The sequence below is a fragment of the Colletotrichum acutatum genome (genome assembly GCF_030867785.1).
Source record: "Colletotrichum acutatum strain CBS 112980 chromosome Unknown BDZ83scaffold_222, whole genome shotgun sequence".
NCBI lineage: Eukaryota > Fungi > Ascomycota > Sordariomycetes > Glomerellales > Glomerellaceae > Colletotrichum > Colletotrichum acutatum.
In genome coordinates, this window is record NW_026849216.1 from 24,118 (window position 1) to 46,323 (window position 22,206).

General features: G+C 51.4%; 6 protein-coding genes across 6 annotated transcripts; 2 read left to right on the forward strand and 4 right to left on the reverse strand.

Annotated features, from left to right (window-relative positions):
- Positions 1-1,626: 1,626 nt before the first annotated feature.
- On the reverse strand, positions 1,627-2,191 carry BDZ83DRAFT_643426 (uncharacterized protein). Its single transcript, XM_060509673.1, has one exon. The coding sequence runs from the start codon at positions 2,066-2,068 to the stop codon at positions 1,769-1,771; it is 300 nt and encodes a 99-aa protein (XP_060357893.1). The 5' UTR covers positions 2,069-2,191; the 3' UTR covers positions 1,627-1,768.
- Positions 2,192-2,240: 49 nt separating this feature from the next.
- On the reverse strand, positions 2,241-5,802 carry BDZ83DRAFT_190488 (ABC transporter). The gene is made up of 5 exons (XM_060501590.1): positions 5,154-5,802; positions 4,998-5,087; positions 4,471-4,940; positions 3,499-4,414; positions 2,241-3,441 (listed from the first exon to the last, which is right to left on the reverse strand). The coding sequence occupies exons 1-5, from the start codon at positions 5,361-5,363 to the stop codon at positions 2,587-2,589; spliced, it is 2,541 nt and encodes an 846-aa protein (XP_060357894.1). The 5' UTR covers positions 5,364-5,802; the 3' UTR covers positions 2,241-2,586.
- Positions 5,803-7,250: 1,448 nt separating this feature from the next.
- Positions 7,251-8,290, forward strand: BDZ83DRAFT_593648 (uncharacterized protein; the record flags this gene model as incomplete). The annotated part of the gene is made up of 2 exons (XM_060506647.1): positions 7,251-7,818; positions 7,887-8,290. 2 exons carry the CDS (start codon positions 7,251-7,253, stop codon positions 8,288-8,290), a joined length of 972 nt encoding a protein of 323 aa, XP_060357895.1.
- Positions 8,291-8,854: 564 nt separating this feature from the next.
- BDZ83DRAFT_736030 (uncharacterized protein) lies at positions 8,855-11,383 on the reverse strand. The gene is made up of 2 exons (XM_060512981.1): positions 10,890-11,383; positions 8,855-10,815 (listed from the first exon to the last, which is right to left on the reverse strand). Exons 1-2 carry the CDS (start codon positions 11,322-11,324, stop codon positions 9,034-9,036), a joined length of 2,217 nt encoding a protein of 738 aa, XP_060357896.1. The 5' UTR covers positions 11,325-11,383; the 3' UTR covers positions 8,855-9,033.
- Positions 11,384-13,044: 1,661 nt separating this feature from the next.
- On the forward strand, positions 13,045-15,287 carry BDZ83DRAFT_643443 (uncharacterized protein). Its single transcript, XM_060509674.1, has 4 exons — positions 13,045-13,511; positions 13,568-14,507; positions 14,611-14,783; positions 14,855-15,287. The coding sequence occupies exons 1-4, from the start codon at positions 13,425-13,427 to the stop codon at positions 15,197-15,199; spliced, it is 1,545 nt and encodes a 514-aa protein (XP_060357897.1). The 5' UTR covers positions 13,045-13,424; the 3' UTR covers positions 15,200-15,287.
- A 217-nt stretch (positions 15,288-15,504) lies between these two features.
- Positions 15,505-17,458, reverse strand: BDZ83DRAFT_770137 (alpha amylase; the record flags this gene model as incomplete). Its single annotated transcript, XM_060515337.1, has 4 exons — positions 15,505-16,167; positions 16,219-16,817; positions 16,879-17,307; positions 17,422-17,458. The coding sequence occupies 4 exons, from the start codon at positions 17,456-17,458 to the stop codon at positions 15,616-15,618; spliced, it is 1,617 nt and encodes a 538-aa protein (XP_060357898.1). The 3' UTR covers positions 15,505-15,615.
- Between the last annotated feature and the right edge of the window lie 4,748 nt (positions 17,459-22,206).

Below are 22,206 nucleotides of genomic sequence, written 5' to 3' on the forward strand. Positions count from 1 at the left end.
TTCATTAACTGGTGCAGATGGCAGTCTGACAAAAGGCAATTTGACAACTTCAGTTCTCAAAGACGAAGGTTTGGAGAGACCTCCAATTTCCAACAAGCGTTTTTGGACGAGTTCTAGACGAGTCCCAGTTGAACGTACATTCCAAGAAGCAGAGATTGAGGAAATATCTTGGGCTACCTTAGTGTCACAAACACAATCATTTTCCTGCGACGGGCTGGCTCGCCATGCGCCTCTACACGGGCAAAAAAAGCAACCGGCGAACCTTTCGAATAGGCCACACAGTCATTTACTTCACTTGGCTTCAAGTCATTGAGTTTGAATATGGTTCACTTACGTTACTGGGTCCTGGAGCAGCCGTAGTTGGAATCCAACCCGTGACAGATCTACCATCCTCATTGAGACTTGAGCTGGCTACTCTTTTCGAGTCGCACCTTGAGATGACACAGTAGTGAAATGCAGAACCAATGATAGACAGCCAGTGTTATAGCTGTTGCAAGGAAACGAGTTTTTCCATCTGCCATCTGACCTGGCTGCTGACCTCGAATTGGTGTTTCTTGTCCAATACATCCATTCCAAAATTTAGGGTGCTCAAACATTAGCAGAAAAACGGGCAACAGATCGAAGAGAATATGAATGTCAACCTTGGCAACATGGTTCGGAATGCGAGCAGAGAGCTCGTGACATGGATATTTCATGGTTTGCTCGAGGAGAAGATAACAGACATCCAAGTCATCTCACGCACCTTACGCCCGCAACATCATGCTAGCGTCACAAGAAGCTCAGCTCGCCAATACCTTCGGGCGGTGTAACGAAGCTCATAGTAACACAGATGAAGAGTGAGTAATGCTCTACCGACTACATTGTCAGTATTGACCTATCATGGAGTGTTGACCCGGTTCTTCTGTCCTATTAGCCTCAGTATGATGGTATCTAAATACTCAAGTCAATCTCGAAAAACCTTTGCACAGCTGAGAAGACGTGCGTATGCAGGGCTTCCCCAAATACTGAAATCAAGCATCAAATGTTTGACATGCCATGTCTGAGCCCGATTGTGAAGAAGGCTGCCGCCCAGACGTCGTCATGTTTAAATCTCGACAGGCGAACTCGCCGCCCGCGTCCCACCACCAAAAGCATGTCACCTGATCTGCCAGTCCGGCATCGCAAAAGCCAAACTCCCCTGGAAAGACCTCATCTTGGAATTCTTCGACGGAATCTTCATCTCCCTCGGGTCCCTCTTTATCCTCGTCATCGCAGGCGGCGCGCCCGGCCTCTGTGCCTCGAACCCTGCAGAGCAATATGGCAGTCGCCATGTACTCGAAATTATAGTGTAAGACGCGCTGGCATGATCTCGTAAGGAGCTGGTTCGTCATCTACGTCTTCAGTCTCGCGTGGTGCTCGTCATTTTGCTGGGGTCTTTGCTTGGGAGACTCACACGCTTGAGTCTGGAGGCCGAGTATGCAGTGGTGCAAGCAGAGGAGAGTAGTATGAATGCCAACTGAGAATATAACTTCACTCGAGGGGTTGACTGGAATTGGCTGGTAGGATTGGCAGTTTACATAATTTTGAGCGACAGAGGCATGTTTACCAAGATCGTGGGTATTTGGCTACCCATTTGGATGTTGTGAGTGTACCAATGGAGGATTCATACGATTTTGTTTATACTAATCGAACAAAATATGCAAGAGCTAATTTCTAAACCTCCAACATCTGCCATGAATACTAATACTCTATCGCAAACTTCTTTCTCGTCCCATTGACATATTCTATTCTACCAAACCGATCTCGGCGAGGGCGACTTCATTTCCCGACCTGTGATACCAGTCACGCTGGGAAACATCGTGGGCGGCGTCGTCATGGCGGTTTGAATTCTGGAGTTCTTGTACGCATGGATTGACGACGACGACTTGGCTGGTAAGCAGCACCGTTCACGCAATGGAGAGCTAAACTCTGTTTCCAGGGGAGCTGCCATGGAACCTGGTTGGATGACGGAAGGGAGAGACAGCGAGGAAGCCGTGGCTGCGGAGGATATTGCTAGTGACGGACTATTACAAAGAAGGGGCGCCAACATGGTTTAGCAACTAAATTTTGGGACTAGACAGACTATCCTAGGCACCCATCATAACCATGGCGGACTCATGTTTGTTGGAAAGCGCTACGTATGTCACAAAGTCTGCTTGACACGTACTTAATCTGGCCTAATCGGTTTAAAGTTTCGTGTTCAACTTTTAAACGGCTGCCTATATAAAGTGGACTTCAAGGCATGAACCGAGTCGCCCGAGTGCGATTAGGGCCGGCACCATCGTTCCCTTTTTGGGCAATCGCGAAGGAGCCAATCAACAACCGTCAAGTGGACATTGCCGTGTAAGTGCTTCCCGCGGTAACCCACACTGCTGGGTCTTTGATGAATGACGCCAAGATCCACGAGCGACTTCATGGTCAAAGATAGCGGTAAACATAGATTAGTCTCCAAATTGGGCCCGTGTTGTTACATCTACCTATCTATACACCTAGTCGCATATCTAACTAACCAGCCTCACGGTAACTTCGGTCGCCATAGAACAAACGAAATCCTTTTTTCGGCTTTCCTTAATGCTGGGATGCAGTTTCCGAAGACCCTCCTTCCTTCTCCACCTTTTCAATATTCTTCTTCTCAGTGGTGGTCTGTTTCTCCCACATGGCATGGTATCGGCCTCCGAGCGCCAATAGCTCGGCGTGCGTGCCACGCTCAACGACATTTCCCTTGTGGAGAACCACGATCTGATCGGAAGTGGTGATGGTGGAGAGCCGGTGGGCGATGGTGATCGTTGTACGACCCGCAGTGACACGCTCCAGGGCGTCTTGAATCTGCCTCTCGGTGTGTGAGTCCAGAGATGCCGTGGCCTCGTCAAGCAACAAGATGCGGGCGTCCTTCAGAATCGCTCTCGCGATGGCAATTCTCTGTCGCTCGCCTCCGGAGAGTTTGAGTCCGCGTTCTCCGACCTTGGTATCGTATCCATCGGGGAATGCGAGAATGCGATCGTGGATATTAGCAGCCTTGCATGCCTCGTATACGTCGGCCTGAGAGGCATTGCGGTCGGCGTAGAGCAGGTTGTACATGATGGTTGCATTGAAAAGCACAGTATCCTGAGGCACAACGCCAATGTTCTTCCGCAGGCTGTCGAGCTTCAGATCTTTCAAGTCGTGGCCGTCGACAGTGATTGATCCTTCATTGATATCGTAGAAACGGAAAAGAAGCTTCAGGCAGGTTGACTTGCCGCTGCCAGACTCTCCAACAATGGCGGTCTTGGTGCCCGGGGCAACAGTGAAGCTGACGCCATTGATCGCGGGCTCGCCCTTCTTGCTCTGGTAAGAGAATTTGACGGTGTTGAATGCGACCTCTCCCTTGACGGCGGGTAGGGTGACGGCGTCGGGCTTCTCCACAATGCCAGACGTTTCTTTGAACTAGAGAAACAAGGTTAGCGTACCAGAGGTAGTGTATTTTAAGCAGGAAAGACCCACGAGCTCGAGCATTCGCTCTGCCTCAATGAGATTGTTTTGTAGCATGGTGTAGTAAGTTCCAAAGAAGTTCAGTGGACCCTGCAACTGCACAAAGTAGTTGATCAAGCTGACGAAATCGCCAACGCTCTGCTCACCCCGCGAAATCTTGTAGGCAGAGACTGCAACAAGCAAAGCAGTACCAAGGGAGAAAATGGAGCTCTGTGTAAGGTTAAGAAAGTTGAGAGACCACTGCACCAGCCGTTCTGCGCGTTGGTACACCATCACATGTTCCTTGAACCTCTCAGTTTCGGGCGCAACTGCGCAATTGTGCTGCACAGTCTCGTACGCCATGATGGCGTCAGTCTTGGTAGCTTCCATCTCACGATTCTTGGTAGCCATGTCTCTTCTTTGCTTGCTGCGATATTTGGCCACATAGATGGTCAGGAAGATATACGACCACATGATGAAGAAAACGATGATGGTGTAGAAAGCGTCATACTTGGCAAAGAAGACAACACCAGCAACAAAGATATCGAACACCATGGGGAACACTTGGAAGCAGAAGTTCTCCAGGAAAGTGTTCATCGCAGAACCGCGGCTCAGTGCACTGGTCACCTCTCCAATCTTCTTGTTCAGATGGAATTCCAGAGAAAGTCCCAACACGTGTTCGAACGCAGCGCATGAGAGTCTGCGGAAGAGCGACTGAGAGACCGGGATCCAAAGGACAGATCTCGCGGCACCGAGAATACCCTGATTGCCTTGGAGAGCGCGATAGACGACATAGAGAACAATCTGTTTGTAAGGAATGGTGCCATAGCCGAGCGAGTCGACAAGAGTTCCGAGCTGAATGGGTGCCAAAACGTTGATGGTCCGCTGACCGACTAGGAGTATGATGCAAACGACTACAATTCCTTGGTATACCGGAGAGTCTTTAGGCCTGGCGCACGGAAAGTTAGCAAAGTCCGCAAAGCGGTTGAAGCAGGGTCACTATACCATAGATACGGGAACAGAACCCTGAACCCAGCAAAGTAGTCAAGCCATCCTGTACCCGAGACCTGGGTTCTGGCAGGAGGCTTGTGAGCAGCAGGTCCGTGGGGGTGGGCGCCGCCGTAGTTGTGAGACGCTCCGTTTTCGTTCCCATTTCCGTTCCCAAGAAGGGACTGTCTCTCTTCAGGCTCCGACTTGGGTTGCAGGGGCTTCAGCTTGTGGTCTCTCAGGATGAGACAGACCATCATCGCTACCAGCACAACGGTTCGAACAGCGGCCACGATATCCAGGATATCGAGAAGACCATTGTGGACGCGGAATGAGTTCTTCTCAGAAGAAAAGACGGCCGCGATGAAGGCCTCAAAAAGCGCACCTACGATCCACGCATAGAAATGCGCCGATGTTGGCGTCCAAGGGCCTTCAGGGTCAGGAAGTAGGCCAGCTAGATAGTACAATAAGACGGCAACGTATGATGCCTATGCAAGTGTCAACACCAAAGTTCTTCGTTGGGGTGCATTAGAGACCCCACTCACCAAGTAAGCACTGAACGGGAACACGACTTTGCCAGCTCCATCGTATTGGCCAGCAATAGCGCCGTGAACGGCAAGGATGATGGTGGCAAGCTAGAAAAAAAAAAGTGTGAGCTTTGAGGATAACTCGAGATCTTTAGAAGTGATTCCCAGACTCACGAGTAAGAGAGAGACTATCAGCTGAAAGCCCCAGATTATCCGCGCGTATAGTCGCGAAGCTTTCTTCTGCTCATCGTCTGTCGCGGTCTGACGCGTAACGCCATGGCGGTCCCGGTAGAATTGATAGGACTGCGCCGCCAGTAGAGTGACAAAGAGGCCGCAGGGATAGAGATAGAAGGCAACCTCCAGTCCCAGCAGAGTCTCCGCCATGACTTTAGCCGTTTTTATTCAATTTGAGGGTGTGTTGAACGAGGTCAAACTCATGATGGCAGTTGGGATGATGTCAACTCCCGACGGTGCCGCAGATTCTCCGACGGACCTCCCTGGCGCAATTGGGGTGCACGGACCACAGACGGCGGGAGTTCCTCGGGCGCTGGGGGTAGCATCAAAGCACGTGATGTATATACAAGACTAAGATAAGCTGAGCACGTGATACGAAAGGGAGGAATCTGACTTTACCTAATCACCCTGCTGCACAGTCAGCGTCTAGCTCCCACTGGCCTCAGCTTTGGCCGAATTCTACAACGCCCGGCGGATATTTCGTTAGGTTCACAAAAGGTCCGCCCATTCTCGCGCCATCCATCCATGAGTCTATGAATCAGCACCAAAATCAGCGCCGCCCATCCGATGTTTATCTACTCAACGTTGCTGTTCTTCGGGTTACGAGATCATGAAATGTGCCCCAAGCGAGCCGGTGTCCCGTCAGGCTAATGCAGCAAGTTCTGCCTGACCTACCCAACTTGCTCCAAAACTCGAGGGATCCAGAGCCGATGTCTTTGACGAAGCGATCCAAGGCCAGCAACACAAAACAGCGCAATCCCCACGCCGTCTCGTGTCCATAATTTGAGATTACCGTCCGGGGGCTGTGCCCGCCCGTGTTCCCCACGCTAGATGATCGCCCTGATCGCCCTGACAGCAGTTACCATGAACTCTAGAATCCTTGGCATCGCGTCTTTCAGCAAGATGTCGGGACAGCCCGCACAAGGCGACAAACCAGGCGCTCTTCAATGTCTTGGCATTGAGCTAGCCGCAAGGGACTGCACCATGATAGCTTTCTTCGGACACAATTCAAATCCCCATGTGTCTATTTCAAGCCCCTGACGATCTGTCAGTAGAAACGACGCTTACTCGGTGATTTAGTTCCCCCCTAGCCCGGAAACTGCTCGCCTGAAAGCCTAGGTGCCAGGTGCCGAAAACCGAATTCATCCCAGATCGACCATGGCTGCAGCGGCACGCCCGTGGTGCCGTATTTCCTTGGAGAGAAACACCCCGCATGCTCATGCCTTTGTTCCATATTTGTAACGCGAACCAAACCCAAGCGTTCCACGCCCGATCGGGTTGGACGGCAACTTTACGGGGCCCCTGATTGGGCCGTCGACATCTCCAGGGATACATGGTTCACAGAATTCTGTCGCGTAATCAGACGTGGTCCAAGGAGCTAGGGCTGGAACGACACATGTCGGTGGCCTCTAGACTTTGGCAAAGTGTCTGAAGACTGCCGGCGCCCGAAGCTCCAGGGCCCGAGAGGGTCGCTTTTTTCTCCTTTGAAGCACGGGTCCCGCGGCCACGACTAACACTCATCTGGTCGGGCGAACATGACATGGACACCACGGCCTCGACATGGAGCCATCAAAACGGTGAGCACAGCCGTTCGCCCTAAACAAAGGAGGCGCTCATTTCGTTCCCTCTCTAGTGTGCTGGCGCAGCTCTGGCTACAGTCAATATCAGGCTCCAGAGTCGTATTTCTTTTTCTTGGAATCATTCCCCGGTTTCGATCTACCCTGTTCACCCGGTGTTTACTGTTCATTGTTTCTCTTGTTTTAATACTGCCATTTTCTCCAACCTTGACGGTGTCATACCTGGATAGATTGAAGCCATCGTCACTCTATCAGGGTCAACAAAACGCCACTTTCGACACCATTTTGCGGGCCGCCACAAGTCACTTGACACTTTCTCTTTCTCTTTTCCCTCTGAGCATGCAACTCTGCCAAATACCCCAGTCCTTGACGTCAGACTCTTTCCTTGACTTGTCTCTCCTTCCATCTCTCTGCTTGCCACCTTCAACACAGGTATTCCCGTACATACAAGCCAAACATCATGGCCGACTTCACAACTAGCCTAGCCACCAGGTCACTGCCGAAAATCGAGACGATCCAGAACGGACCACTATCAGGCCTCCAGGCATACGGTTCGCTTCTCCTCGTCTCAAGCGTCATCGTCGTTGTCCTCATCGCCAACATCCTCGAACGTTGGCTACTGGAAAGAGTCTATGGAGAGATCTACGCAGTTTTGCAACGCCCCGAGAACGAAAAGAGACGGCGCTCCTTCACATACTACCACATTGGTGCTATTATTATGCTCACACTCTTCTGCATCGGTGTCTACCCTGTGATGCGTTTCCTCATCGGGTCTGCCGACTTGACAACAGACGTATCGCCAGGACCAGGAAGGCGTATAAGAGTAGGTGATCTGTTGTTCACGGTAGCGCAAACGTATAGCGCCTACTACGTCTTCGAGCTCTGCTATCGCACGCAATTCGCGAGTCCTCTCAGTATCGCCCATCATATTGGACTCTTGGCCATCACGCAGACCGCCCTCTCCCTCTTCGGAAACATTGAGCACCACCCGGAAGCAACAATCGAGTTCTACATGTGCATGGTGTGGGGTATGTTGACAGCACTCTGCCCGAGTCTAGATGAATTGCAACGTTGTATGACTGACTATTGAACGTAGGCGCTTTCGATGTCGTAGTAGAACTGCCCATCTACCTTTCCATGATCATCTGGCGAATCAAGCGCCGCGACCATCGACTGCTTTCCTACCTCACCTCCGCCTGCTTCGTGTGGGTTATTGTTGGTGCGGTCTCGGAGACTGCAGTCACGATATACCTCTTGCACAAGTCTTGGGATCGATGGGGTCACGTGTGGAGGGTGGTCACTCCCGTCATCTTCACGCTGTGGATCACGACCCAGCTCTACGGCGCAACGAGGCTCTTTGCAATGGCTCGGTCAGAGAGGTGGAAGGCCAGCAAGCGATCACCGGAAGAAGGGCCTGTGGAGCCCATTGCCGAACTACCAGGAACAGTGGAAGACGGAGAACTTCCCGATCAAGAAGAATCCAAGAACAAAGCAGTGTGATGACTTCAAAGAAGCCCGAGTATGGGGAGGCCGCCCACTCGCATTTTAACAGATCATATCACCCACACGAGAACCGGACTACTATATCATGATCATCGATGCTTGGGCCGACGAAACGGTACCTCGAAAATAACTCTCATCGATAGTTTTGGGGATTTACCAAGTACCGGGCCTGGCCAACAATTTCTATGATCGAAGAGGAACGACGCACGACTGACTGAAGCTTGCGGCCACTTTCTCTATTCATCGGGACTCTGGTCACCGATAGCATGATCAACGATTGCAGAGTTTCATCTACGCACTTACGCGATAGAGTTCGCGTAAGCTTAAAAGCCGCCACTTTTACTTCCAGTGGTCAATTCTTTATGTCACTTGCGTGGTGATCCGGACGAATAGGGGCTCAGCAGAGCTTTGAATCGAGATATCTCGTTTCTGCATGAAGTGATACTCGGTGGACAGCCTTTCAAGCATAACCTCGAAACGTGTTAAAAGATCATTAAGCTTTGTAGGACCTCAAGATAGGTCCTCATATCTAATCAATAATAAGAGAACAACAAAGTTAAACCCATCAATCCCTCTACCAAACTATCGTGCATGTAGAAATCTGTATTGCCTTGTTGTCGTCTTGCCTCCATAGATGATTCATGGACCAAGGGTCTCGACGATGTGAAGTTGACTTAGCTTGGTTCCTTACATCTAAGACTTGGAGTGGTTAAAACCTCCTGACAGATTCAGTCACGACTCTATTGTGTTCTTAATCTATCCGTACTCTCTTGATGACCAACTCCCATTCGCGGTTGTCCCTCTTTCAGATCTTGTATCAAGCCAAATTGGAGCCGCTCAGATTTCATCTTTCGTGACAAATTGATCCCATCCAGTCCTCTATAGTCTCTTGGCACATCAAAGAACCTCGAATCTCGTAGGACAGTAGAAGCGTAACCAAGGATTTCCGGCCCGTACGTCCTGTGTTTAAGAATAACGCTGGAAAAACCAGCTGCAAGAAGCCCGACGCTCGCAACCAAGAAAAGCGTCAACCATAATGGGAAAATCTGAAATTTGAGAACAGGGGTGCTTGTTTCTGCATCGATGGAGACCTTGGCTCCAAACGTTGGTTTATCCGCATCCCACTTCGCGATCTCGAACGAAAGCTGGCTGATAAGGAGGTAGGTATTAAGGAGCTGGCTAAGTCGAATACCCATATCCTTGGCTGTGACATTTTCTATGATGCAGTATTCGTCGTACCTCAGTTGTTTCAGCCCTGGGTCAGCGAGATGGTAAAGCGAGAACTCGGACTTGTATGCAGTAGAGCCTCCGATGGAGAGCGGAAGTTCTCGGGAAACAAAGTCAAAGACGGCGGGGAATGATAGTTGAGATATATCCCCAGACGCATTTTGCTTCTGCGACTTCCGCTGGGCTACGACTGTGCATTTATGTTTGTCGGTGCGAGTAGTGCGAGAACAGTTGACGCGGGACTCGACGTACTCCTGAGATACCCTGCAGAGACTCTTTGCCGAACATCCTGGGTGTTTTTCTTGGGGAGGGAATATGCTTTGGAATAGGAGAGTCGTCGACCCGGCGTCAATATGCTGCTCATCTTTGAACAAGAGGGGCCGGTGCATTTCCTCAACGCGACCATGCAGAGGGCCAACGACTGGGTTTGTTGGGTAATCAGCAGGTTTCATCGACCATATTCGATCTACGAATCTGTCGAGCGCCAGGATCCAAGTCGAATCCAGCCCGGAGACGTTTCTTGTGTAGTCGTATCCATGCCATGTACCATTCGACAAGTTTGCGTTTCTTGTGTACTTGGTGTCGACAGCCAGAGAAGCGGCTGATAAGTCGTCGTGAAATACCTCTTCTTTCAGTAGGTCGTCGTCTCCTAGATTCATCTTGAGGGTCTCAACAGCCGAGCAGTCTAGGCTGATGTAGCTGGACTCCAGTGAAAACACGGTGTGTCCCACTCCGATGCTGTTGAGAGGAACCCCGGCCAGGGACGAATACTCATTCACGTTGAGGTCTCGATCCAAGTCCATCCAGTCGTTTGTGTCAAAGCGCTTTAGGAAAGGTATTTTGACGTTGCCCCACACATCCAGAGCATCCGCTTTAAGTCCTTCAGGCATTGAAATAAGGGTGTTATACAATGTCGACATGGGCCGAAAGCTTGCCATGGAGGTTGAGTATGAGAATCCCACCCAGGTCGCCCATTGTATGGCTTGACTCTCAGCATTTGTGTCGAAGTAGGTTATCGTCGTATTTCTGTTGTCGGGGGCGATCTCTGAGGACATCATTCTCAAAATAGACTGGGTCCCCAAAGGTGAGAGTGCCCATATCAATACCAAAGCAGCGCCCACGATATTGAATAATCGAAGTTGGATCAGATTGAGTAGGGTGGCGCCTACCGTACGGCTGCCTAGGAATTGTTCGAGAGAGCCTAGGGTTGTGCCGGTTTCTAGCTTCCAGCGTGCCGCTTCATATGTAAGACGACCTACAACTGACGCAAAGAGGATCGGGAAAACAGTCGCGAGCTGAAATCGGTTATTACTATTATTTGATCTCTTGGATTACCTGGTGTGTTCAGGTAGAAAAGCTCTGTACTTACTATCGTGATTGCGTTTCGCCAGGCCCCGCGGGAACTTTCGGTACTTTCAGAGCCGTCAAGGCGCCACACAATGGTGATGAAGACAATGAGACCCAAGGGAAGAACAATAGCGGCGCAATCTGTTGCGATAGTAAAAAAGCCCAACCTGTTGCTGGGCAAGTCAACACTCGGTATGGCGCCATCAGTGTCGTCTTCCGCAACCCGATCGTACTTCGTTGTGCCATCAGTCGAAATACGTGGACCGGTTATCGTAGATGCCAGGTCCTCTATCGCAGCATCATCCGCCTCGGGTAGACATTGTCGGGCTCCAGGCTCTAGGGGGTGGTCCCTGTTGGATGCCAGCGAGGTACGTCGACTTGAACTAGGAGACACTGGCTGCCCGTCTGGCCTGTAAGCTAACGGAGACAAAGAGTTAATATTAGCGTCGTGTTGCATTTTGTTAAGCAAGTGTTTCGAAACACTGAGTTGTCAAGAATTCTCCTGTTACCTCGAGAAATGGACCAAAATCAAGCGAACTGAGGAGGGCAGAAGTCCAGGATCATTGACAGGGACCGGCGCTCATTAAGAGATTCAAGAGAGAGTTGTGTGACCATGAGCAGGCGACCAGTAATATGGCGATGTTCTGTTTTAAGAAGGCTGCAGTCACAAAATCATATTGGGGGTGCGTCGCACTGAATGTCAGCTTACGCCCAGAGCAATCATCATACTAGGTCTTCGACGATAGGAGAAGCATGTGTTCCATTTACAATTCTTGGGCATTATTAGAAGTATGAGAGTCATCATTCAAAATGAAGTTTTGAAACAATACGTCACGGGGGCTATCGATGGGTAAAGTAAGGTATTGTTACGGGCTAGACCCGATTAGTGGATCCGAGCCTCAGCCCGGATACTGCCACGGCTCACCGCGCCGCTTCCGCGGAGGTCCCACTTGAGCGCTTTTCCTCCGCAGAACCTCCGCAGAACCTCCGCTCCAGAAACCTCTACTCCTCAGCTTAGATTCTATATACTGAAATCCCCCCAACGTGGACTCACGTGGGCTGGACTCTTAACAGGTATTAAGTAATGGCTTTAATTAACTGACCTTGGTGTCGCGGTAGATAGAAAAGCGATAAAGCCCCCTATTCCTATTTTGCATTCTATGTCACGTCACTTGACCCCATGTGCAGTTGTAGGAAGGACCAAGAGAACGAGGATGCTGTCGTTTATACTTCCGTATCTGGATTCAGCAGCCTCACCCAGCTACTTTACTCACTTACTTGTACCAAGCTTGCTGCTTTGGGGCCGGTGAGCTTACATTATGTACCGAGGTGCTCTTTGGCGAGTAGAGCGTTCGGGATGTTCGGAAAATACTTGGGGAGCCTGATTTCCACTGAACTTAAGAGGAGTTTGATCTTTTCTAGTCAAGCGTTCACTTACGCTGACTTACTCCGGCTCCGACAAATGATCGTGATATGAATTACCGAAATAGAAAAGCTAGTCGAAGTCGGACTGACGAAAGTGAGTTGGCTACACATAAATGTTATGGCGAGGTACACGGCGTTTAAAGTTGTCGCAATTGACCAAAATCCTGGCCTTGGGCCAAAATCAGGTACTGGAAAACAACGACGCCTACCTAGCTGTGACTCGTCGCTATCAAATTTGCCGGGACAAGGACAACCGTGCACGAATGACGAAGTAAAGTATCGGTAGGTATCAAATGAAACCGCTGATTCTTGTGTAGAAGACCATTTAGCAATGTCTGTACCCCTGAGGTTGAAACAGATTGGTAATGATCTTTGGTAGCCATTATGACACATCATCGGTATTGTGCTTGCGATGACGTGCGTGTGATCAGAGAGAGAGCAGGCAGGGGAGCTGAAAGTTAACCAAGGCATGGTACGCATGCGCCGCATCAGCCCCTTCGGCTGGGAGAGCCTCTAATTTTTGCCTAATCTGGCGCAAGAAGTGAGGCGGACTCTTCTTTCGTTTCACATCATTTGTCTTAGGCTCCTTAATTGCCTGTCAAAAAGGGAGAAACAAGGCAAGCCCCCAAGCACAGAGCCACAGCCCAGTTGGCGGAGGTAGCCCATCTGATAAGCAGTCGTCGCGATTCTTTCGCGGGCCTGACTGCAAGTTCTCGATAGATTCAGCCACAGTGACTCCATGTGTATTTGGTGTGGACCTTTACAAGCTCTGATAGATAAGCGTATGGAATTTATTCGCTGCCGGCATCAGCTCTAGCAGAACCGTCCTACGCACCATATTATGTCTTCAGTTAGGTCTAGCCCCTCCGTCACCGTTGGGCCGCAGGCATTGGCGGCTCAAGGCTCGGTGCACTGGGGCTTAGCAATGGCCGCCTGATCCTGAACATTTTGTTGCGAACCAGGCCTTGATCCCTAAATCCCGCCGCTCCCCAGTTCTTGATATCCTTGCCGATCAGCGACTCTATTGTTCTCGCCTTTCTCAAACTGCTGGCCATACGACGAGACATAATGCTTCGCCAAACGACGAAAAGCCCAGATAACGCATCGGTTTGCGTGGTATTCGTTTAGCAAAATGGAAACCGATTATTTGATCAAGGGAGGGTATTGCGAACGGATGACGGAGGAAAATGTACCTGATCCCGACGTAACGGGCTGGGGGGTAAGATTCTTCAAGATGATATTCTTGGCTTCTCAATTGATGCTAATCTCAGATAGATCGTCTCATCCTTTTGCTTTTCAATCGTCATGAACATGATTGCCATCATCGTTGCATACGCGACAAAAGCGCTACCTGAGAAACGGTACAACACAATAGACGATATCATTCATTCCAGAGGGTCGTCGTCGGCCGATAGGAAACAACGCATCAAAGCTTTCGAGTCATTCATGCTATCTCTCAGTGACCAGCAACTTGTTACTGGCATGGTCCTCATGTTGGCAACGATCTTAATATCCGCGGGGGTACATGGCTTGGACGAGGACTTTTCGGTGTACTCGTTTCAAATTGCGACTCGACTCGGGTACTTCTCATGCATCACGCATCTTTGCTCACTCACAGTGTTGTGGGGCTACTTCGACCAACATAAACGGTTAAGAATGTTCCGCACCATCCTTATGGTTGTCTTCCTGGCGATGATGATTGGGTGCATGACCATCTCAGACTCTGTTACTTTTCGTTTCAATCGACACGTTTCGGTCAAATGTGCGAGAAAGCATTTTAAGCTGATTGATCGAGAAAGACCCAACTATGTCTTCTTCTCTGACGAAATCATTATTATCTTCAACCTATCGATACTAACTTACATTCTCATATCTGGCTACGTCCAGAGGCTGCTACAACTCTATTGCCCGCTTGCCCGCGAAGAAAGAGACTACTGGCAGCGTCGTTCTTTACGAGCCTTTTTCGGGCCTGAAGCTGAAACCAAATTTGAAAGACTAGCTTTGACTCACAATCAAACACTGGCAGATCTGAGATCTAGTTTTCTCTGGGAAATTGTGTGGTTGGTATTCTACTTCACATTCGGAACCGCGAATCTCCTGGAGTTCTTCAATGATGTCAGTCTCAGACTTGGTGCCATCAAGCCGAACTTTGGGCAGCTTGTACCTCTGTTCCTTTTAGCTCTTCCATTGATATCGGCTGCTGAGGCATATTCAAGTAAGTAGGCCCAATGTCACGATCGACCGAATGACCGGGAAACAGAAGCGATCATGTAATATCGACAGACAAGAACTATTCCGCTAATACACGTGATTTACAGCTGCTACTACATATGATGAACTATCTTCTCAAAAAACTGAAGACACATCTTCTTTGCCAACGCCCGAGACGAATGCGCCAGATGTAACAGACTTGCTGCCGACTTCTCATGCATCGGGAAGTCAGCCTTTGAACCGAACCCTGGGAAATCAGTCCCCATCAGCAGCCACTGCGGTAAGTCGTCATCTACTGGAAGTGCGATTTCATTATGAGGAAACGTAGATTTGGCTGACCTCACCCATTAGCATTCATTGCCCATACTAGAGTCAATGATGATCGTGGAACCGGCTCAGCTCCCCCAAGCATCTGAGACCTCAGGTGGCTGGCTTTTGCTTATGCTTATTCCTTATGCGGCTGGACTCATGCTTTGGGCTCTTGTCTTTGCGGATGTTATACCCCACAGTTTCTTCCTTTCCATTGCAGCATGGGTGATTGCATTTCTGATTGAGGTTGCGAGCTTCCGAAGCTGGTTTACCGTTGTATTCTCTGCCACACGTGAAGTGATAAGAGGCTGGTATCTGGCTATGAAGAGATCGTTCAAACAGCTATACCATGTGTTTCTGACTTTACCTTACATTATGACCGAATAGAACATCATGGTCTTATCTTGTGTATATATAAAATCTGGGTTAGAACTTCAGGTTACATATGACCCAAATCCAAATCTCCGTTGTCCTCAATAATCGATACCTGGTGCTGTATGTCTTCCGCTTTGATACGTGATTCCGTACGAACCCACGTATTGTAGATACTTCAGTCTGTCAGCAAGTGGCAGTAAAGAACCCAAAACCTTAATTTTAGCGTATTGCACCATGTTCATGAAGGGAAAAAAAAATCTAGGACTTATTCTCCGGCTTGCTGTGAAGGGGTAAATGCTATCGATAAGGGTATTGTCTAGGCTATGTCTCTACTTGTGAATGCGACCAAAGGTGTAAAGGAAATGTCTAAGTATGATACAATAATGGGCTTCTCTCTCAATAGCCTCAAGTCTTGCGCCATGATCGCTCTATACAATAAGGCCGTGAAAGTCAGAATCGAACTTGACAGGGAATTTCTTTCTTCCCTTCGCATCCGAATTGACGAAACAAGCCATCTTGTTCTTCGGGCAGTAAAACGAACCCACACCGTTCTCATCAATTGTAATTGCAGCCGGCTCCACTCCGAGAACATCAGTCCAGACCTCACCGGCGTGGTCGGCACCAACTGACATTGATAGCCGAGTGTCGGTATGTTCAGCCTGTGTCCAGCTCATGACCACGGCCATGCCGGCGGGTCTCTCTTCCGTTCCGCGTCTGACCCATCCAATACAGTCGGGCCGCTCGAAGTAATCTTGTTGCTCCCCGTAAGCATAAAGCTTCCTGGCCAAGAGAAGGTTGGGAAGGTCTTGGATGGGCGCCTCGGGATGGGTAAGCTCGATGCCGTACAAATCACCAAAGAAGACACAAGGGTGACCATCGCGTCTGAGAAGGATCATGGAGTAGGCAAAGGGCATGAACTCCTTGCAAATTGGGGTGTCCATCTGTTGACCTTTCTGAGTATCGTGATTACGAATGAAAGTCTGCAAATTGTTAGTAATTGGATCAAGTTTGCAGAAGATCAACAAACTTACAACAGCATTGTTGGGCCGTTGCTCCACCAAGGTATCCTTGAACACCTGCCTCAAGTCCGTGTCTCGGTGCCATGACAGTCTTTCGATGTGGTACATCAGAGGAACGTCGTAGAGGCTGAAGAATGCCGGCATATGCTCCAACCAATTGTTCAAGACGCGCACGTCACCATGCCAAAACTCTCCAATGAACATGAGATCATTGCGAATGGCTGGCTTCCTCAAGTGCTCTGCCCATTTGCTGATAAAGTTCCATGAGATGTGCTGTACGGCGTCCACGCGGAAGCCTTTGAGACCGAGCTCATCCACGATCCACTTGCCCCACTGATGCTGCTCTTTGACGACCTCAGGGTTGGTGTAGTCGAGGTTTTCGAGCATCAAGTAGTCGGCATTCCCTTGGAGGTCGCCGACGTCTTGATGCCAGTTCTTGCCATCTTCTACAAACCTGTAGATGGCACGTTTCTTGTTCTGTTGGTTCCAGTCTGTGCCGTTGAAATGCGACTTGTTATATCGGAACTTGCTGTACTTGCCCCCTCTAGCTTTGTAGTCGAATTTGGTCCATGACTCAATTTCATAAACGTCTGTGGTGTCTCGCCGTCTATCTGCAATAAGTGTAAACAGATAAGACCCAGGACTACTACGAGCTGATAAATGAAAGCTTACCACGCGGATCAACCTCGACCACCTTTACCATCTCAGTGCCGTCAGCATAGGCGCGGTGGTTGTGAATCGCGTCCCAGACGAGCCCAATGCCGTGGTGCTCCGCATCCGCCGCTAAGGACACAAGGTCTCCCTTGGTCCCCCATTTGGTGGGGACTGAGCCCTTTTGGTCAAACTCTCCAAGATCCCAGGCGTCGTAAATATCGTAGCCGTTACTCTCGGGATCCTTGGCTTTGCTTCCGGGCGGCAGCCATAGGCTGTTCACACCAACGGACCTCAGTGCCGGCAGCGTGCGCCGGAGCCGTCGCCAGTGCTTGTGGTCGGCGGGCAAATTCCACTCGAAGGCCTGCAGTTGCACCGGGTTTTGCGATCTCTCCTGGCGAGGCAATTGGTGATGGGACTTGCTCCGCGGAAGGGACTCTGTAGGTCTAACTTCCACGCGGGAAGAAAGTTGGTGAAATGACTTGCTCCTCGGCAAAGTCTCTTTGGCTCGAATCTCAGTAGTTCGTGGTTCTGTAGTTTTAATGCGAACCTCAATTGGCTGACCGGTGCTCGGCCGCGAAGCCGTAGTTGGGTTTCTCATTTTGATCTAAGGTGACACAGTGAACAAAGCTGAGGGAAAAGTCAAGAAATGGATAATGTGTCGTCATGTATACGGCTTGGTGGTCGGACATCCCTCTTTATCTATGCGCACACGCAATCCTAGAAAGGCGCGAAGTCAAGGTCGCGACTGCGTATCCGGACCTGTCTCCCGGCGCCTTGTACTCCGTACGGTGGCTTGCACTTCAAGGTTTAATGCCCCCAGAAAGATCAATCTCAATGTCCGAACCGTCTCAACCCAACACTCTAACCCGGGGTTGAGAGCTCGACCAATGATGGCCAATAATGGTTCCAAAGGGTCCAGAAAGGCATGGACATTGTCAGCTCACGTGTCTCATACATCAGCCGTTCCAGTATTACAATGCGTGGTGATGTTTGGTGAGTCGTCTGGGGGCTGTACGCCTTCGCGTTCGCATTCACGACTCGCATCCGTTCTCGAATGCGAGATTTGATACGAGCGGGTCCTACTTAACCCTTCCCCCAAAACAAAAACTTGGCCCCTTTCCAAGAACGCTGCCACGGAACGAGTTGGGCCAACATACATACATACATACATAGTTTATTACGCCCCGGCTAAGCTGTTTAGGGCTCGCATGATTATCTACATATTCTCCACATTCGTTCATATCCTTGCCTCCCAGAAGCCCATACAAGTCTTGTTCGTCTCCGTATGTGTCTTTTTTAGTTTTGCATGTCGATGCTGCGGTTGCTCGTGGGGTTAGTAGCAGGCCATCTCGGAGTTGTTTCTCAAAGTGTTCGACGTCCTATCGTCGGCGGCCGAAGCTAGTCCTGCTGTCGATGGCACGAGGATGCGTGGGGGTGTCTCCGGTTAATTTGATGATGTTAGTTGCGTGTGGTTTCGCTGCTGGCTGATCTGTGCATCTAGCCTCTCCGTGCTCATGGCGAACTTGATCGTCTCTTTGACAACGTCTACGCTTGGCGACCAATCCTTAGGGTCGGACGCGCGCTTTCCTCCCAGGAAGTATGACAGATTTCCTCTCCGCGTTTCCGTCTGTTGGAGCATCCGAGTCCGCTGTGCCGTCCACTGTGTGCATCGAAAGAGAAAATGCTCTACCGTTTCTGCAGATTGCCCGCAAGCGCATAGCGCCGCGGCGGTTGCGCCGATCTGGTAGAGGTACCAGTTCAGCCTTGCCATTCCGGTGCGTAGTTGCGCTAGAATGCTGGCTTCTTTCCAGGCCAGTCCGTCATACAGCTTGCGTGTGTGGTTTCCCGGCAGGGCTATGTCGATCTTCTTCGAATATGCTCCTACGTTGTCGGGCAAGGCTCCGTGCTTCTGTCGCACGCTCTGTAAAGCGATCCTAAGTGCCGTCGAGTAGGCTCTGGCCGGCCGTTTTTGTGGTGTCTTGTTTACTTGGGTACTTTCCTTTGCTGCTGCTTTGGCCGCTTGCGCCAGGTCTGACTCTATCGATGATGGAAGCCAGAAGAGAGTGACTCTGTTGCCTCGTCTCTGCAGAGCTTGCACGCTGGCATATAGTTGTCGGATCTCTTGTTGGCCTGACTGCTGCCGCGGGTTGTGCATCACCAACACTGCCGCTTTGTTGCGGGTGAAGACGTGGATGGCCCGGTACTCGAGTCTCTCTGGGAGAGACTTGACCGCTTCTGCCAGTGCCGCTAGCTCTGCTACATACGGGTTCTGCTCCGTTCTCTGACCGAACGTACGCGAGGCCGTCACGACGCCACCGCCCCCTCTGAAAGATGCGGGCAGCGTCGTCGCCGTTCCAAAGCCCACAACCTCGTTCCTTGCTGAGCTCCCTGTCGCTATCCTCACTGCCCATCCAGACCGGATTGCCTCAGAGGCCTTGACCGTGTCGTCGTCGACTACTGTATCAATACGACGTTCCCAAGGAGCGATCGAATACCCTTCGATAGTCTCCAGCTTGTCAAGGGGTAGGTCGCGATAGGCCTCCGCCATCAACTGGAAGGGTGACGGAAACCGTCTAAAGGCCACCGCCCGCAGACGTCGAAGCGGATGGGTCTTGGGAAGGCTTCGCAGCCGTACCCAGAATGTCGTTGATTTTCTGTCGTACCTCTCTTGCGCCGATTGTATGCTTGCCTCCGCTTCAGCGACCGCCGTGGCCACCGTGTTGAAGGTTCCCACGATCGCTTGGGCGCCAATCCTCTGCACTCGGTTGATCACCCTCATCTGCGCTGCTCGACACCTGTACCTCCAGACGTTCGACGCGTAGTCCATCGTCGGTGCTACGGCCGCCACGAAAAGCTGTCTGGCCGTCGCCGGAGACAGGCCTTTGAGCCGTTTGAGCCCCAGCACGGCCTCCAGCCCTTTTGTCGTCGCGTCTGCGATGTGCTTTTCGAAACGGAGTTTCGTGTCCATCATCACTCCCAATACTTTGACGTGGTCCTTTGCTCGGACAGTGTCACCTTTGATGACGAAGCTGGTTGAGTCCGCCGGCAGCCTCCAGTTGCGCGTGAAGTGGATGATGGCCGTCTTGTCCGTCTCGAACGTCGCCCCGCTTCGTCGTTCCCACGCGAGTGCTCGATCGATAATATCTTGGATGCCCTGACGGTTTGCTTCGCGCGATCGGCCTGTGACCCACGCCGTGTAGTCATCGACGAAGGCCAGCGCGCCCCCGTTCTCGTCGATTTGGTGCTGTACGAGATCGGCGTTGAAGAAGAGGAAGAGCACGGGCGAAAGCGGCGAACCCTGAGGCAGTCCGGCTTGTGGTAGCGGACGAGCCTCGGACTCGTGACCGTTAACCAGGATGCTTGCCGTTCTATGGGAGCAGAAGGCGTCCACCCATCTCACCAGCTTGTCCGGGATCCCCCGCGCTCTGAGTCTTTGAAGTAGTCTCTCTTTGTACACACCATTGTATGCTCCCTTGACATCGAAGCTGACCAGACTGACCACCTTTCTCTTTCTCCACGCTCTGTAGATGTACTCCTGCAGCAGTACCAGCGCCTGCTCTGCCGACCTCTGCTTGCGAGCGCCAAAGTGGCTCGTGGGAAGGAGGCCGAACGTCTCGACAGCGTGCGAGATACGTTCTGCCAGGACCGACTCCAGCACTTTTCCGAGCGTCGAGAGAAGCGAGATCGGTCGCCAGGCCTTCGCTATACCGTAGTCGCTTTTGTTTGGCTTCTTCAGCGGGATGATCTTTGCGTGTCGCCACTGCCTCGGCAACACCCCTTCATCCAGTGAGGTCTGGAAGAGTGTAAGCACCCTCTCCTTCACCACTGGCCACGTGTGCTTCCACACTGCCACCGGCAGACCGTCCTCTCCGGGTGCTTTCCACGACTTTGCCGCAAAGAGCTGTTCTCTACTTCTCCCAGTGTGAGGTTAGGGAAGGGTACCGGCGATCGTTGTGGCCGATCCCCCTCCTCCTCGATCATGCTGGGAGAGGAGGGAAAAATGTGGAGAGCAGCTCTTCGGCCTGTTCTGCGGCGTCTCCCGTTTGGAACCATCCGCCCTTTTAAGTTGAGGTATCTTGTCGAAAGATGCCCCTTTACTGGCGTCGAGATACTTCGCGGCCTTCCAGATATTGGCGTCGTCGGCCAGAAAGTCCTCCCAATGGCTCTTCTTCTGTTGTCGGATGGCATCGTGATATTGCTTGGCTGCCGAGCGTGCGCGTTGCTCCAGTTCAGGTTGACTGTTACCTGCCCTTCTCTCCGCTCTCGCCCGGTTTCTCCAGTGGGTATGGATCTGCCGGAGCTGGGTGAGGTCAGCCGTCCACCATCTCTTTGCATACGGTGATGGCTTGGCCGTAGTGTCAGTGCCTCTACTGCCTCGCACACCACAGACATCAGTCGATCCGTCTGTTGCTGCACCGTACCTCCTGTTGCATTCGCCCTAGGTTTGCTTCTACTCTCTCATTGATTTGCTTCCATGGGCGTTCTTGAGGAGGACCGTGGCCGCTTTCCATCTCAGGCGCGGCGATGTCGAAGGTCGTCTCGATCGCCCGGTGGTCCGACCCGTGGTCCGTCTCGTGCAGGCCGCATCGTACCACCGTTCTGCTAGCTCTTCGGACGCGAGGATAGGTCGATCGTCGTTGCCGATCGTTCTTCTCCCACGTCTTCGTGCCACGCGAAGGAGGTGCGGAGCGAGTACTCGCTCATTAGATCGATGATCGGGTCCGCCTCGCCCTGCCGGCCCTCCGACACATCGTCACCTCCCCACAGGTAGTCTGGCAGTTGAAGTCTCCTACCAGAACCACGTCCACCCTCTCCCCTGTTCCTCCTCGGACATTCGTGATAGCTTGTCTCAGCAGTCGCACGCCTGCCGCAGCATCTCCGGCCTCTGCACCGCACGTACACCGACGCCACTATCAGTCTTCGATCCGGAAGCCGGACGATGGCCGCAGTGATATCCGAGGACGCTATCGCAGCTGCTCTGTCTCTACGTCTCTGTTCACCCAAAGCAAACTCCTGATTCCCCATCTTCCTTCGTCCCTCCACTCCGTTGTACCATCCTCGTCCACCTGCTATTGCCCATCGGAACCGTAATGACCTTACTTCTATCCTCCGCGCCATGGCTCCTGCACCGCTATGGCCGTGAAGTCGCGCAACGCCTCATCATTCATCAGACTTTCGTGCACTGCAGCCTGTTTCCTCACGTTGAGCTGAAGGATCTGGACCTTCCTACTCATGGGAACGCGGATACAGCTTCGGACAGTTCTTGCTGAACGACTCGTGCGGTCCGCCACAGGGCACACATGTCACGATCGTCTCACGGCATTCAGAGTGGTGGTGGCCTACCTT

What these genes read in the sequence shown, in the direction of transcription:
- BDZ83DRAFT_643426 (XM_060509673.1), bottom strand. Translation starts at nt 2,068, where the DNA reads ATGTTGGCGCCCCTTCTTTGTAATAGTCCGTCACTAGCAATATCCTCC.
- BDZ83DRAFT_190488 (XM_060501590.1), bottom strand. Translation starts at nt 5,363, where the DNA reads ATGGCGGAGACTCTGCTGGGACTGGAGGTTGCCTTCTATCTCTATCCC. An exon ending in TGATAGTCTCTCTCTTACTC is followed by an intron (nt 5,088 to 5,153) that starts GTGAGTCTGGGA and finishes TTTTTTTTCTAG; the next exon opens with CTTGCCACCATCATCCTTGC. An exon ending in GTTCTGTTCCCGTATCTATG is followed by an intron (nt 4,415 to 4,470) that starts GTATAGTGACCC and finishes TCCGTGCGCCAG; the next exon opens with GCCTAAAGACTCTCCGGTAT.
- BDZ83DRAFT_736030 (XM_060512981.1), bottom strand. Translation starts at nt 11,324, where the DNA reads ATGCAACACGACGCTAATATTAACTCTTTGTCTCCGTTAGCTTACAGG. An exon ending in GGCGAAACGCAATCACGATA is followed by an intron (nt 10,816 to 10,889) that starts GTAAGTACAGAG and finishes AACCGATTTCAG; the next exon opens with CTCGCGACTGTTTTCCCGAT.
- BDZ83DRAFT_643443 (XM_060509674.1), top strand. Translation starts at nt 13,425, where the DNA reads ATGGAAACCGATTATTTGATCAAGGGAGGGTATTGCGAACGGATGACG. An exon ending in GGCTGCTGAGGCATATTCAA is followed by an intron (nt 14,508 to 14,610) that starts GTAAGTAGGCCC and finishes CGTGATTTACAG; the next exon opens with CTGCTACTACATATGATGAA. An exon ending in CCCCATCAGCAGCCACTGCG is followed by an intron (nt 14,784 to 14,854) that starts GTAAGTCGTCAT and finishes CTCACCCATTAG; the next exon opens with CATTCATTGCCCATACTAGA.